The 15725-nt window shown below is 40.1% G+C and overlaps 1 protein-coding gene across 2 annotated transcripts; it reads left to right on the top strand.

Moving 5' to 3' along the window:
• The first annotated feature begins 1018 nt into the window (after window positions 1–1018).
• On the top strand, window positions 1019–15657 carry LOC132149012 (protein cramped-like). 2 transcript variants are annotated; one of them, XM_059557877.1, is made up of 20 exons: window positions 1019–1615; window positions 2000–2370; window positions 3732–3934; window positions 4308–4461; window positions 5621–5704; window positions 5815–5863; window positions 6033–6118; window positions 6452–6575; window positions 8798–8879; window positions 9074–9907; window positions 10271–10439; window positions 10890–11050; window positions 11591–11659; window positions 11803–11884; window positions 12255–12365; window positions 12463–12632; window positions 12729–12915; window positions 13003–13155; window positions 14090–14226; window positions 14499–15657. In XM_059557877.1, the coding sequence occupies exons 1-20, from the start codon at window positions 1566–1568 to the stop codon at window positions 14619–14621; spliced, it is 3399 nt and encodes a 1132-aa protein (XP_059413860.1). In that variant the 5' UTR covers window positions 1019–1565; the 3' UTR covers window positions 14622–15657. The 2 variants fall into 2 exon arrangements, with proteins under 2 accessions (XP_059413860.1, XP_059413861.1); XM_059557878.1 differs by lacking the exon at window positions 1019–1615 and adding an exon at window positions 1820–1907.
• Window positions 15658–15725: the final 68 nt, after the last annotated feature.

Genomic DNA, 15725 nt, shown 5'->3' with positions numbered 1-15725 from the left:
GCTCTCCTGCTACCCTTCTGCTCTGGTCCTTCTGGATACCGTGGAGTTTCTCAAGGCCAAAAAAAATCTCCTAAGCAGGTACAGACCTTGTGAAAACCTTTGTTGTTAAGACGTAAATATTCATTACACAACTGAGCTGCTTATATGACTTCAGCAGGAACGAAACGGTAACGGTTTAGCTAGCAAGTTAACGGCTGGTTAGGTTTCAGCTGTTGCATTCGCTTATGTTGAAACCAGACTTCAGTTGAAATCAGACTGCAATTAATTATAAACCCCCCCCCCCCTCTTTTTGTGGGCTGACAAGCATCTCTAATTAAGCTGTCTCCGACTAACACTGTCAAACAGTGTCCACAATTGTGCATGTGATACTAAATCAAGTTGTTACTGTATTTTAATCAGTTTTTTTTCGTGAAGATTCTCGGATCTTCAAGCAGTGTAAATATGCTACTTAGTTATGTACTTGTTATGGTGTCCATACTCGTGAGCACATTTCACTGAATGCTCAAGAGGATGAAATAAAACACATTTGGTTTCATCTGAATGCTCCTCTTGAATAGTGACTGGGTTATTGACAGCTGCAGGGGCTGAGCAGCTGAGGTCGGCATTGCCTAGCTGTGTCTTATCTCATTATTGACATAAACAATGTTGTTCCTTGGATAAATCAAGTTAGATTTTATTTTACACGCAATATAAGGAAATATTATTTCTTGGCTGCAGTAATGTTTTAAACGTAATAGGAAGCAAATGATTTCTAGCATCTTAAACATGCATGGTTGCTGTTTACAACTATACACTGATAAAGTAAATATTTTAAGTGTCTCAGTGTTTGAAGAAGTCTGTTATGCCAAAAAATGTTTTTTAGCTCTTGTGAACTAAAGACACGCCCTAATCAAGAAAATGTGTGTCAGCTGACTATTGCAAACTTTTTATTTTAATAAGCAGCAAAGATGAACAGATCCGAGAACGAGTCACACTGTTACACGTGCAGTTACTAATGTTTATTTTAATTTGTTTATTTATTTTTGCTGTGAATGCAAAGCCCCATATCACACCCCTTCTAGTCTACGGGATCTTCACGTGTTCTCTCAAGTCTTGCCCTGCTCGTTGTTCAGATGTTGAAATCAACGTACGCTTAGCTTGGGATAAATTGGGGGGCCGTGGGTGTCACTGAGTGAAATTCAAGGTTGAATAATAAATCCGCTTCTGCTCTGATAGTTGTGACGTAGAAGAAGTAAGCAAAGTCCAGAGAGAGGACAGCGGCTACGTGCATTGGTTTGAATTGACCGAAATGCATCAAAAAGCAGATCTGGATTCAAACTTAGCGTCATCGTGTGTCGTTTTATCATGAACATGGGCTAAATGACAGGCGTGCTTGTTGTTGTGATAAAACTAGTGAGTTTGTGAGTCAGAGTTGCTGTGGCTACGAGAAGCTCCCGGTTGCGCTGCGCGGAGTTGAACCCCAGCAGTAGGAGCAGCAGCCAGGAGAGGACGACTTTGCCTGACCTCGTTTGTGCTTCGAATATGTTCAGATTCGTCAAGTTTTGCTCTCAAAAAACTCTGAACTCATGGTGAAGAGAAAGAAGACGCCGTCTGCTTCCGAAGAGCTCGATAATGGGTAAGAGTGCGCGAGAAGCAAGCACTTTAGACAGAGGTCGAATGCGCGAGAGCTTCGCGTTGTCGTCTGTCGTTTCTGCAGGGCGCTAAAGTGAAGGCGCTCGCGCTTAGAATTTCACGGGAAATAAAGGGCAGCTCGCAATTTGAGCCACGCGAAACTACACAAAAGGGGATGCTGGGGTGAAAGCACGGTGTGTGTTTTCGGTCACATTCGTTAATAAACGAGGGGGGATTTTTCGATGCGATTTTGTCGGGACGGTGAGAGGGGATTTGAAACAAACAGCGGCGGCCATGTTGAGTGGAGCAGAATGTCGTCTTTCCAAGTTGATCGTTGTTTTGTGTCGCGGAAAATGTTTACGATGATGCTTCGTTTGTGTTTGCGCAGGATGACAGTGGGCCAAGGGGGCGGCTCGGGGGTGGAGGGGCCGAGCAAACCGGACCGAAAGCCCGAAGGAGGCGAGGATGGAGAGAGCGCAGATCAGGCGAGCGAGGAGACGAGTACAAAGAGAGTCGAAGAGGAAACACTTAATTCATCAAGCGCGGCCAGCCCCGGTTCGGCTCCGACTCTTTCCAGCCAGACACCAAGCCCAGCCGGAGCCCAGGTGAACCCGACAGCGCTTTCTCCGGTCCTGGCCGTCCCGAGCAACCAGGACCAGCATCATTTTCTCCGCTCCAGCGTTCGACCTCCGAGCAAACGGATACGGAAAGATGCCTCGGCCGCGGCGCTGAACGGACACGGAGCTGCGAAAGCAAAAGGTGAGTGGCTATCTCGACGTGTGTCTGCTGTCCACCTGTCAGTGCATACTTTTATCTGCACCTTTATCCCACTTTTGAGTGTGTTATGTGTACGGCAATTTGTGGGTGTTTGGGCTGCTTTGTATTTGTCAACGCGGAGAAGCTCATGCTTTCTGGAGTGAAAGTGACTTGACAAACTGCTCACCTTGAAGCCTCTTACATCTCAGCTCTAGGATGTTTGGGTTGCTTGTGACCACAAAACAATGCCTTAATAAACATCAGTGCACTATTTAAAATCAGCATGGTAAGTTTTTATTCATTTATTTCCGTTTCATATCCCCTGTTTAGCTGTCACCCAGCAGCAGGTGACTAATCACTGTCAGGAGTTTCATTCTGAAGCATCTGATCAGGAGATGGTCACTCTGCGTCTATGTTGAATCAGGGTCACAAGTCCGGAGTCTGAGTGATCTGTTTGTGATATAAGCTTACACAGGGATTATAAAGGGAATCTGTGTTTATTTTAAATGTTGACAATAGGTTTGCATGCTGTAATGTATTCTGGGGTGCTCTCATTGCATGCTCTTGTGTGTAAGTAAGGGGGAGAGTTATTGGCTTCTCCGGTTCCCCACGTGTTGTTTTTGGATCAGTGCACTGAGCATCAGGTCTGGATGCCCTCCGAGGGACTCCACACATACTTCCTGACACTCTTGTTGACATGCACATGTTAACAGTGCAGAAAAAGATTTAAATAGGCTAATAATCTGTAGGCCTTCCTATTTGCGAACAAAATATAATAGTTTTCTATTACGGAATTATCAATATAAAATTGTATTTGTTTGTAGTGATTATTTGCTTTTTAAAAGGGGGTGTTTTCATGGTTTTGTATATCTCTTATGTTCAACAAAAAATCTATTTATCTATTATAAATACATTGTAATGTGTTGCACAGCCATTCAAATTAAGCTTGCTCATTTCAGCACTCTTTACTGATACCTTTTGCATATGACTGAGAGTTGTTTTGTTTGTGTGTGTGTTTTGTTTCCTTTAAAGTTTAATCTTGTTTTTTGGTTGTTGTAGATATGCCTTGGTAAAAGTGAAATGGCATAGTGTCAGTTAAATTAATGTTCAACAGTGCTCAGTTATATGAAAAACTGTATTTTTGCATTAGGAAAAAAATATTAGACTTGTAAAATCAATTCCTGAGTAGGTATATTTAAGCACAGTAATGCATAGTTGATTCTTACATAGATTACACATTATGATGTGTGTGTGTGTGTATGTGTGTATAAAGACAATTGTTGCAATGCATTCCTTTCCAATAATTACAACATGTGTTCAGACCTGACATACTAACCCTCTTTCTTTTCCTCTCTGTTTCTCAGGTGCTGAAGCAGGTCCCTCTGTGTGTGTGACAGCTGCTGCAGGTTCAGCTGGAAGCTCTGGGGCAGGTGGGACATCCAGATCAGCCCTAAAGGGCCAGGGTCCTGCAGAGAAGGAGGAAGGGGGGATTCAGAAACGAGTGCGCAGACAATGGGAGTCTTGGAGCACTGAGGACAAAAACAGTTTCTTTGAAGGACTTTATGAGGTGATTTGTCAACTTTTTAATGATAATAAAACTCACTGAAAGTTTTCGGTGGCTCTTTGGACTTTTTGAAATTGCAGGATTTTTTCAGTGGTGTTTTGAGAACAAGTACATAAGGAACAATACAATTTTCAGAATTACTGAATGAATTCAATTATCAATGTTTCCATTCCTCACTTACTTGTCAGGGACAGACTGATATTTAAATATCCTAATAGGTTTAATTTATTTCTATGTACTCTCTGGAGGTATAATTGAGATCTGTGATGTCTTTTGTTTTATTCCTCAATCAGTTCTAATTTGTCATGGACCTGAAGGATTTTTGTATTTCATTAAATCTTTTGGTTAACCATTTTTCTCTCCTGTCCTCTGATAGCATGGGAAGGATTTTGAAGCTATTCAAAACAATATTGCTCTTAAATATAAGAAGAAGGGTAAACCGGCAAGTATGGTGAAGAACAAGGAGCAGGTGCGGCATTTCTACTACAGGACCTGGCACAAGATCTCTAAACACATTGATTTCAACAACGGTGAGACTGACAGATAAACGGTTTATACTTTGTATGACATTTACAGGCTACACTGGATTCCTTTGTTTGATAGGAGGATATTGTCTTGTGGAAAGCTCTCCTCTGTCCTGCTTCTCTCCAGACTGTTGGTTGTCAAGAATAGTTCCTAAATGTATACAGTACTGGTCAAAAGTTTTTTTTTTTTTTTTGCTTTTTTTTTAAAGAACAAAAAGTGACAGCAAAGACATTTTTAATGTTACAAAAGGTGTCTGTTTCAAGATGTCTGTATTCAAAGGATCCTGAAAAAAGTTTTTCAGACAAACAGACTTACCAAAAATGTATGTGGTGATAACTACATGATTATTGTTTCATTATTTACCTTTACTATTATTATTCTTTTCCTTTGAATATTAAGGTAGTGTACACATAAGTAGCACATATCAGGTGCAAACAAGTACAAATTTAAATAATCTTTTTTAAAACTGAACAGTAACAGTTTTTCATATTGACTAACATTCCAAATGAGCGTTCTTTTTCTGTGTGTGAATTCTAGGATGATTTACCTGCAAATGCCTCTTCAAGCTAGCTGTATTAGTTGTTTTCCACCATTTTTCTTAACGCATGGCTCACGTTGATTGTTGTTTCCCATCGGGTCACACATAATTTGTCTGTCTATTAGTCAACTTGCCACAACAATGATGTATCTGTCATCCAATTTAAATTAAGTCTGTCACCTTCATATTGAGTTAAATTTTTTAGCTACCACACTGTCTGGTTTTTGTCTGTCGGGCATTATAAAAACATGTGTGTCCACACCGTGCACATTTGCTCATTTTGATTTAGTAGTATTCATTAATGTAAACCGCATTAACCTGTACTGTGACATTTCACAGTTTCTGGTATTTTGTCTTTATTGGTTAAATCCTAGTACAATACCATGTTTTTTTTGCTTCTATTCAGCAAGGATGCATTAAATTGTTTAAAAGTGACAGTAAGACATTTGTAATGTTAAAAGATTTCTATTTCAAATGAAGGCTGATATTTTGAATTTTCTATTAATCAAAGAATCCTGAAATAATGTGTTATGTTTTCCACTGAAATCAATTACATAACACATTATGTAAATGCCTTCATAATCTTATTCCTCCTCTTTTTTTTTTTTTTTTTGTCCTTCTTTCAGTGTATTCACGTGTGCTGAAAAAGTCCTCTCAGGAGCTCTATGGCCTTATCTGTTATGCTGAACTCAGGAAGAAGGTTGGAGGCTGTAAGTATATCAGGCAATTGGTTGACCTGATCAAGGGGGGACATTTGGAGTGTTTGCATGTCAGGACATTTTAAATGTAACATTCCTTGGTGTCTTTCTGTTACTCCTAGTAATGGATGACAAAAATGTGGCCAAACTAAATGAGCTTATTCAACAGGGGTAAGTGTGTGTGTGTGTGTATTTGAGAGCGAGAAAGAGAAATGTTAATAATGAACAGTACTGATTATTTAGGGCATGTCTAATGGGAACATCTGCTGTACATCTCTGTAAGGTTATGAATATTATCATATTGAGGTGCATCTATAATTCTGTGTGTACATTGTTTCAGGGCCACCACAGTACGTTCCAAAGGCAGAAATCTGAGGATCAAAGCTCCCATGTGCCGTGCGTTGAAGAAACTCTGCGATCCAGATGGTGTGTGTGAGAGAGAAACCGGAAGATTGCTTTATAGACTCTTAAAAGTTTGATTTTGTTAGCAAGATAAACCGATTGCATGGGGTAAGAAGAGAACCCTGACAAAATGGAGCACTATGGGTATTTTAGGTGGACCAAGGCAGTGGATGAGTGTACCATGGCTGCTCTCCAGGGTGTAGGAGGAGTGGTTTTTCATGGTTTCCATGGTTTCAAGCTGTGGGACTGATTAGAAAATGGGCAGTGATGCAGATTTAGGCCACCATCAGAACCATGGAGATGGTGTTGTAGGCTTTATAGTATTATTTTTCTTAAATTCTCTGTTCTCTGTTTCAGGTGTGAGTGATGAGGAGGATCAGAAGCCTGTGCGTTTACCCTTGAAGGTGGCTGTAGAACTTCAACCCCGGAGCAACCACTCCTGGGCTCGGGTTCAGAGTCTAGCCCATAATCCTCGGCTCAGGTGAGGTTCACTAATCCGCACACATGTCTTGGATACCTCACTGATCCTCCTTTAAATCATACATTCTCATGGCTCATTTTTTTTTCTTTTCATTGCTTATTGTAAAATGTTGTTATTTAGCAATCTTAATGACAACATTCTTCTGTAATCTGCAAATTAATTGGATTGTAGAAGTGGGCGAGAAAGTTAAGCAGGAATATAATAGTTCAGTGGTTCTCAACTGGTTAAGCCATAGGACCCACATTTTCCCATGGTATTCAAGCAAGCAAATTAATTGTTGACACACATACACAGGTACCATCCCCCTTCACTTAACATACACATTAATACTGATGAATGAATAGTTACCATGCTAAATACACAATACTAACTTTTAACTGTTAATGAAACTGTTCCTGAATAGAATGAATATCATACCTCCATGCAAATCTTTCCCAGCTAACACATGAAGTACCCGTTATGTGATTTATGGTAATTTACATTTATTTCACACATTACATACTCTTCGTTTCTTTTGCGCTTATGGTGTATTCATACCCGTCTTGTTTGGTTCGATTGAATCAAACTCAAGTTCGTTTTCCCCACCTGGTGCATATCTTTTGGGAAGGTGTGAATACAGCCATCGCACCTGGGTGCAGACCAAACAACCATACAGAGACCCAGCTGAAGAGGTGGTTTCAGTCCACTTCCAAACAAACTGTGGTGTGCTTCAGAATTTCTGTCCAATGAATGGATGACCTTTAGCACATGTGTGGTTTTGCAGGGCCTTTTTGCAAAGCCCATTTCACACTTGCACGTTGGACCCGGAAAATTGCCTGATCATTGCCAGGTTGCCTTCTGTGTGAACGCAAACACATCCCGGGATTGATCCCGTGTTGGGAACCTAGTAAAATTGCTGGGTTCAATCCCAGAACGAGCTCTGTGTGAACAAAAGCCAGAACTAATGGCGTAAAGGGTGTGTCGAAGTAATAATGCACGTTATCGTGTGACTTTTTACCGGCTGCTTTGAAGGTAGATCAACTTTGCGACGAAACAAATATGTGCAAACTGTAATGAAACAGAGATCAGTTAGTTCCTCACTTTCCGCGCTGAAGCTGAGATCGTTCGCCAGCTTAAGTGAAAGTTAATGTGCCTAGCCTTTTCGACTCGTACATTACACGTCACACCTTGATGTCATGTTTCATTACAGGACCTTTACAGGTTGTGTGTGAACGCAGGCAAATATTACGGGTAATTACTGGCAGTGTAAGGGGCAAAATCTAGCGACCCGGGAACATTACCCGTGTATTTTCCGGAATTGCAGTGTGAAAGGGGATCAAGTGAACCAGAAATTGTAGTGTGAAAGCGAGCCACACCATACAAAAAAATTTAACATTGTATTTGGTCTGGACCAAAGTAAGTGAACTAGTGGACTTTCCTGGTGTGAATACCGCTGCACTGCACTTACAATTAAAGAAGACCTACTATAAGCACCATATAACAACTGACAGGACAAGATCGTATGTTTATTTGAGGTGAGAGACTTTTTATTTCATAAGTTACGAAAGTAACGACAGAATAATAACACTGACATTAAGCCTGAACAAAATCTCATCTGACCGCAGATGTTGAATCGGGACAATGCATTTTTCTCAGGCGCTCTTCTCTTAAAATGCATCTGACAGAAGTGTCAACAGCTTTCATGCACGTCTTTCAAAATAAAAAGCTTGCATCCGAAAAACATTGAGAACTAAATTTTTTGTTGTTGAAGTTTCTTTTACTGTACACTCCGCGACCGACTCAGAACGGTCTTGCGTCCCACTTTTGGGTGGTGACCCACCAGTTGAGAAACACTGTTATAGGTGTGTATGTATTTTGATTTAAGTTTTAATTTTCATGCTTGTTGTCAATGTTATATTTTGGTTAGTTTTAGTGTTTTGTTTTTACTTTTATTTAGTCTATGGGTATTGGCATACTTAGTGACTTTCATGTTAAATGAAATTTTGAGATTGCTTCATGGATATTTATGTGTTTTATTTTAATTTTGGAAGTCATGAAAATCTGTTTTGATGGATTTTGATTTTCTATTGTCCTCATATTAAAAGTTGGCATGAGATGAAATTTTAAACTAAAAAGGAAAAGGATGTACATCACCATACAGAAGTAAAGATCTGTCAGTACTTGTTATTCATTGTGCCATTAAAAGTACAACAAATTAGGTGATCACTGTGCTGTGTTTGTAGGATGGTCGTCGAGTTGCACCGGAAGGTCTCCACTCTCATTGATTTCCTGAAGCAAAAGTGGGCTGTCCAGGATGAACGAATTGTATCCTCGTATTCATATCTCAGCCAGATATCTCTGCATTCACAGTCAGAAGTTTAATTTCCTTCCTTTTTCCTTCCTCATCTGTTTTATGAGATACATTTGTGATGGATTTGTTTGGGAGATTTCAATGCTAAGATCAGTACCCAAACACAAGTGTTTTATAACAGTAATTCCCCTTAACTTGTCACTTGTAGCGTAAGAGCCTGGCAGAACTAGAAACTCTGGACGGCCTGGCCCAGTCTAGCGAGTCAGAGGACCTGTTCCTGTTTCCTGCAGAGAACAGCACGGTTACTACTTTGCCAGGTGTTGCACGTGTTGTGCACTCAAAAGCTTCCTGTACGGTACACTGGCAGGAGAGTGGCCGTGGCCGGACAGGTATTAGAGACTTGCCCACAGCTCACATTTTGGGAATTCAGCCTGCAAGAGGAAAATCAGGCAAGTCTGGTCCGGTGGGAGGAGACCCAAAGAAAAGCGACGGGCATCCTGTTGACGGTCCTGATATCGCCACTTCGGCTCCAGGGTTGGAGACCAGTGTAAACCCAAACCTGAGCACTACCTCTCCAGTCAGTCCAACCTTCACTCCATCACTCCCCATTGGACAGGAGGGAAATGCGGTGGGGACTCTGGAGCAAGAGGCAGTGAGACAGACTCAGACTGATGTTAGCGGGTGCGACAAAGAGACTGTGACTCAGGGAGACCCCGCCCCAATTGAGGGCCGGACCGAGGAGCCTGGAACGCCAGGAGGGGTTGCATCAGAAAAGACGTCACCACAATCAGAACCTCAAGGGCGCGGCGAGGAAGTTAGTGGGACTGGACGATCTCCTCAACAAATCCAAAACGAAGGGTGGAGCTCACAGGGATCTGAGAATGTGACTCTGGCAGAAGTCTACCTCATGCTGGGCAAGCCTGGGAAACTACAGCTGGAGTATGAATGGCAGCCTAAACCCCAACCCTCCGCTCTGCCCACCACTCAGTGTGTGCTTCGCTGTCTCCTGAGACTTGTGTCATCAGAGGTCAACCCCAAACCAGTGAGTCTGTTCTCTCTCTCTCTCTCTCTCTCTCTCTCTCTCTCTCTCTCTCTCTCTCTCTCTCTCTCTCTCTCTCTCTCTCTCTCTCTCTCTCTACCTTGCACTTGACCTCTACAATACCTCAAGGCAAATGTAAGTAGGCATAAAACAAGCCTTTGTCAGAAATTGTAAATTAATACTATGTATATAAACATAAGAGATGCATATCAACTAGATAGAAGTAGGCTAATTAAATTAGTAATTTGTTTGTCTATGGTTCTGTTTGTTTATTTAAATTGTTTAATTCTAAATGAAAAAGTTGTAGTCATTTCAAATTTGTTTCCTTTATTATTATTATTAATATATATTTTATTTTATTCCTAGACCCCGGAGGTGTGTTCAGTGGGCACTTCACCTTTGAAATCAGGTCAAGAGGAATCATCTGTGACTCCTCCGGGCAGAGCTCCAGCTGGGACGACCCGTAGTCCTAGCTGGGGTCGACAGCAACATGCAGCACGCTCAAAAATACTTCTGAATAATGCAGTAAACACAGGTACACTGTGATTTTAAGTTGAAGTGTCATTATTTCTCCAATTCCAAATAGTTGGCACAGAAATGACACCATTTCCCAAATATCTCCCATTTGCCTTTGGATGGCAGTTAGTTCCATCCCAAACTCACGGCATTGGTTGAGCAATCATTAATATCTAAGGCCTGCTCACAGACCAGTTTTTGCGAAATTAGTATAAAAATGGTTTACTTATAGTTGCACATTAAACTGGGATAAAATAAAGTATTTAAATATTGAAACACTTCACCTTTAAAGTCAGTGTAATCATCCCAGAACTGATTGAAGTTTATTGCAACAGATAACAGCTGGAAAATCTTAAGTGTCCCCTATTTTTGAACCAAGAATATTGACTCAATATTGTGACAAAATTGCAGTTTTGCTGCTCCGTATCAATATTACCTGACAGAATTTAAATAGATGTGTTCTCCACAGGTGGGAGAAACCTGCCGCGTTCTCTGCTGGCCTCCGGAGGTGACAGCGAAGGGTTTGCTGTCCCGACGACCCTGCCTCCTAACAGCTCCCGCCAGTCGCGGATGTTCTCACCTAATAAGGAGGCGGAGCTAGCCTTTCGCCAGCAGCTGGACTCCATCAGTGTGAGTGGAGTCAGGCGAATAGGACATGAGGGACATGCTTTTTCATTTTTAAATATAGTAGTGGAATGTATTTCAAGTTACACGACCATTCAAAAGTTTGGGGTTGGTAAGAATTTGTTTTTAAAAGAAATCTCATATATATTATTTATAGAGACATTATTGTTAAAATATAATGTAATACAGTAAATTATTATTTATTAGTTTATTCTAACTGTACTTTAATATTTTTTTATGTATTTTATTCCTGTGATTTTAAGCAGTCATTACTCCAGTCTTCAGAAATCATTCTAATATTATGCTCTAATGTAATAATATGCTGATTTTGTGATCATGAAACATTGTTTTAATATCAGTTTAAAAATTAACAATTTAAATAAAACTGATTTTTTTTTTTTTTATGTAGTGAATCCAGAATCCAAACTGTACATATGGTAAAACAGTAAATCTCGCATAAAGCCATCAGGGGTTTTTATTTTTATTTATTTTTTTCAGCAGCAAAATTTTTCTTTTGAATCATTTTCCCTTTTTTTTTGTCTTTAGTCAGATATATTTTCAAAGCAGCGGAAAATAGGGAGGGGGCGTCCACTAAGGAAACCTCTCGTGGTTCAGGTGAGTGATGATGGAAGAAAAATAAGAAGTGGGGCTTCTTGTCTTTACCTAGTTATTTCTATTTACATTGATTCTGTCTTTTTGTTGTTTTGTTCTTAGATGTCAAATGATAAAAACCTATGTTTTTTGTTTTTTTTATACAGAGAACCCTGCTGCCACGAACAACAGGAGACACTTCGCCTCATGTTTGCTCCTTCTCTATTCTCTCCAATTCATCTGCTACAGGTAATAAACACACACAAATGTGCAAAACTTGACACATGCACTGCCCAAGTATCTGTACACTTAAATGCACAAATGTCATTATATAACAAAAAGATCACACCAAAGGACATATTATTATAGTGAAGGATACAAACACTCTTTTAAAATGTATTACTATGTAAAAAAAACAACATGCACTGTTCACAATTCAATATTTTGATAGCTTAACTTAGGACCAGTTACTTATAAGTAGTTTCAAAACAATCTCAAACAAGTGATTTGAGGTCAAGCAGTACAATTCAAATTTTTAACTGTGATGTATCACTGTATCTGTCTGTCTGATCCTAATGCCGTCACTTCTCTTAAAATATATTGTGTACCTCCTTATCAGGAACTGGATCGTTTCGTCCAATACAAACTCGTCTCACTCCATCGAACTGCCAAATTTCCTCAAAAGCTTCGTCCACTACAGCCAGTTCTGCACCCACTACTCATCTGTCCAGTGAGGATCAAATCAAAATGATAAAAGATTTATTTATCCACTGAACATTTGAAACCAACTGCTACACACTCTTGAATTTCTCTTGAATTTGTTTCAGGTGCAATTGACCTGGCCGCAAAATCTGCAGGTATTATCCCTGGCAGCCCCTGTCGGGAAGTGGAGGCCCCTGGTGTGGATAAAGCCATTGTGGAGTCTGAGGAGCCCATGGTCTCGACACCTGCAGCACCTGAGCTAGAGCCAGATCTGCTTGATCAGGAGCCTTCTGAGGTAAGAACCAATTCTATTCCTAGATCCTCTTTCACATTTCGGTGTACCATTCGTATCTTGGTCTGTTTGTCCTCATTTTACTTTCGTTATCTGCAGGAGTCCCTGCAGAATGGTGTCTCCCCACCATCTCCAGGGGGCGGGGACTCCCTCTTGGCTCCGCCCAGTGTTGCTTCCTTATTGGATATTTCTCTACCGGGCCCCCCAGATGAGTCTCTACCTTCTGGAGAGCCACAAACTCAAATCAGCGACTCTATTATTGAGCTTGCAATCAACTCGCACTATGGTATGACCCATGGGATTGAACCTCAGTGGCACTGTTTTGTAGTAGTCATATCTACTCGCTCACTTTGGGTCTCTGTGTCCTTCTCAGGTGATGGATCATTGCTCTCACCTCCTAAACTCAATGGGAGTGATCGATCCAAGCTCCTTCCCGCTTCATGTGACAGCTGGATGCCGTCCCCCACACACGACCCTCAGTGGTACCCCAGTGACTCTACTGATTCAAGTCTCGGCTGCCTGCTCTGTAAGTATCAAACACAATGATTCTAGATGATTCTAGATGTTATATTTATCAGTAACAAAATGATAGTGGCACGAGCTGATAACAGATTTTGAGTTTTTAACTAATTGATTGAGCTTTCTTTGAATTTATATATACACTACCATACCAAAATTCTGTCAGTAAGTTTTTTTGAAAATAAATTAATACTTTCATTCAGCAAGGAAACATTCAGTTGATCAGAAGTGACAGTTAAGACATTTATGAAATACAAAAGATTTCTATTTTTTTTAAACGCTGTGTTTAACTATATTTATAAAGAATCCTGGGAAAATTAATGTACGAGGTCTTCCACAGAAATATTTCATATTGATAATAATAAGAAATGCTTGGTTTTTTTTTTTCTTTTTTTTTTTTCTTTTTAAGGATTATGTGACACTGAAGATTGGAGTAATAGCTGCTGAAAATTAATTCAGTTACATTTATAAATTAATTGTATATTAATTATAAATAAATATAAATTCAGTAATAAATGACATTGTCAAATATACACATTTTGTATTTTTAGATTTAGAAGTTTAATTTGTAATAATATTTCACAGTATTACCATATTTTTTATTAAATAAATGCAGCCTTGGGGAGCAAAAGAAACTTCTTTCAAAAACATCTTACAGATAGATAGATAGATAGATAGATAGATCCTTTACAAGGAACTTAAGTTACGGTAACAAAAAATGTAATTGTTGATCTTGAATTGAGTTAAACAGTGACAACCCTAGTTTAATTTCATCATTTTATGTTGCCTGAGGTATCTATTCAGTTTTTAAACTGAGGTACAAGAAGCTGGCTTCAGGCTGAAGCAAAAAATGTCCTCCGTTACCTGTCTGTGTTCTTACTGCAAACCTCCATCAGTCTCCGCACTATTGACAAACGCATCCTTGTTTTCCTGATTTGCAGCAAGTCTGGCATCTCCAGATAAGACCAGAAGGACAGCTCTGCCCCCTTCAAGTAACACAGCCTTACTTGGACCAAGTTTACTGGACAGCAACTCCCACGATTGTTTTCGGTCCCGGGGCCTGCAGGATGTAGCTGAGGTGAGAGGAAACGCAAAAAGTCCCCAGCTGCTGTCTGGTAGACTAATGTCATTTGATGTGTCACATTATCACCAGGTGCTCCTGTTTTTTTTTTTTTCACATCCTGGCTTGCAATGAAGATAAACAGGAAGTGAGGGTGTTTCAAATGGTGTATGCTAATTAAATCAGACATCCATCCTCAGTTTTGAAAGTGTTATACATAAATTGTTGTCATGCTGTGGCCCCCAAAAAACCATTTGGACTCTGGCTCAAAGGCTGTTTTCTCACTACAGGTGGATACCCAGCTGGCCTGTATGATGAGCGAGAGCAGCGTTGACTACATCGCCCACTTCAATGACCTCGCACAGGAGCTCTCTGTCACAGAGCCGACCCTCGCACCTCGTCCAGAGGACTGATGCTGGAGGCAGTGTCTGTCAATGTTCCGGCCCTTTCGTATTGGACAGAAGAATGTTAGCTGGAGTGCAGTTCAGCTGTAGGAAGTGCAATAGAATGGCAGGGTCCACAACTTGTGTGCGTGTATGTGTGGATTATTCTGTGGCTGTTGTCTTATAAACCACACCCAGAACACTTAAACAAAAAATTAAATAAATAAAAACACTCCAGTTTACAACACAACCTCATGTACAGAGAAAACAAGACCTGCCATATCTGAACAAATACCGTCTTCTCATCTGTATATCTGTCTGATGTCTTTGTCTGACTTTCGTGTGTGTGCATGTGCATGCATCTGTAAGTTGAGCCGCGGACCCTATGTGTTTTGTCTTTGTGATTTCTTTCTATTGTACACAACATTTGTGCAAATCTCTCTAAAGCCATAGGAGTGCGTCAGAGCACACCCTCTGTTTATGAGACCTCAGATTCTGATTGGTTTATTTTCATCTGAATGTTTTAGGTTGGTGAAAGCCACACTACTGAAAGGGACAAGGGCTTCTTTTTGTGAGATTATTGCGTGGACTGAATATCTCACCACACTAAACAAAATTACTTCTAACACAAATGCAGTTTAGTTGCATCAAAAGTGAGATTAAACATATGACGCTTTTTTTCCCCACAACACTAGGATTTTTATTTCCTGATGAATTAATATGAAGCCAATAATTTGTATACTCTAAAACTGAGTTTTCTTATGTGAGACTTTGTGTGTGTGTGTGTGTGTGTGTGTGTGTGTGTGTTGGGGGGTGGTGTTGGTTTGGATGTACATATGTGAGTGTTTGCACAAATGTAAATAATAACAATCCCTAGTCTTTACAGCTTTTGTAACATATTGTAAATTATTGTCATTTGGATTTATTTATTGATAACTCGAGACAGCGTTTTTTGTTTAACATGCCACATGCAGGCATTTAGGAGCTTCTCTCCGCTGTTTTAAAGAGTTCTGTGTTGTTAAAAGAGGGCTTTAATCCCAAAGTGTATAAATACAACTACAACAAACCCTTCTGTGTCTGTCATCGTTGAATGTCGTTGAGATAATCTATAGTTTTAATATATAAGGTATATAT

The sequence above is a fragment of the Carassius carassius genome, chromosome 9 (assembly GCF_963082965.1).
Source record: "Carassius carassius chromosome 9, fCarCar2.1, whole genome shotgun sequence".
In the NCBI taxonomy this organism is placed as follows: domain Eukaryota; kingdom Metazoa; phylum Chordata; class Actinopteri; order Cypriniformes; family Cyprinidae; genus Carassius; species Carassius carassius.
The sequence above is the reverse complement of the archived record's forward strand: the minus strand, read 5'-3'. Positions and strand labels throughout refer to the sequence as shown.

What these genes read in the sequence shown, in the direction of transcription:
- LOC132149012 (XM_059557877.1), top strand. Translation starts at nt 1,566, where the DNA reads ATGGTGAAGAGAAAGAAGACGCCGTCTGCTTCCGAAGAGCTCGATAAT. An exon ending in CAGAGGTCAACCCCAAACCA is followed by an intron (nt 9,908 to 10,270) that starts GTGAGTCTGTTC and finishes TTTTATTCCTAG; the next exon opens with ACCCCGGAGGTGTGTTCAGT. An exon ending in TTGATCAGGAGCCTTCTGAG is followed by an intron (nt 12,633 to 12,728) that starts GTAAGAACCAAT and finishes CGTTATCTGCAG; the next exon opens with GAGTCCCTGCAGAATGGTGT.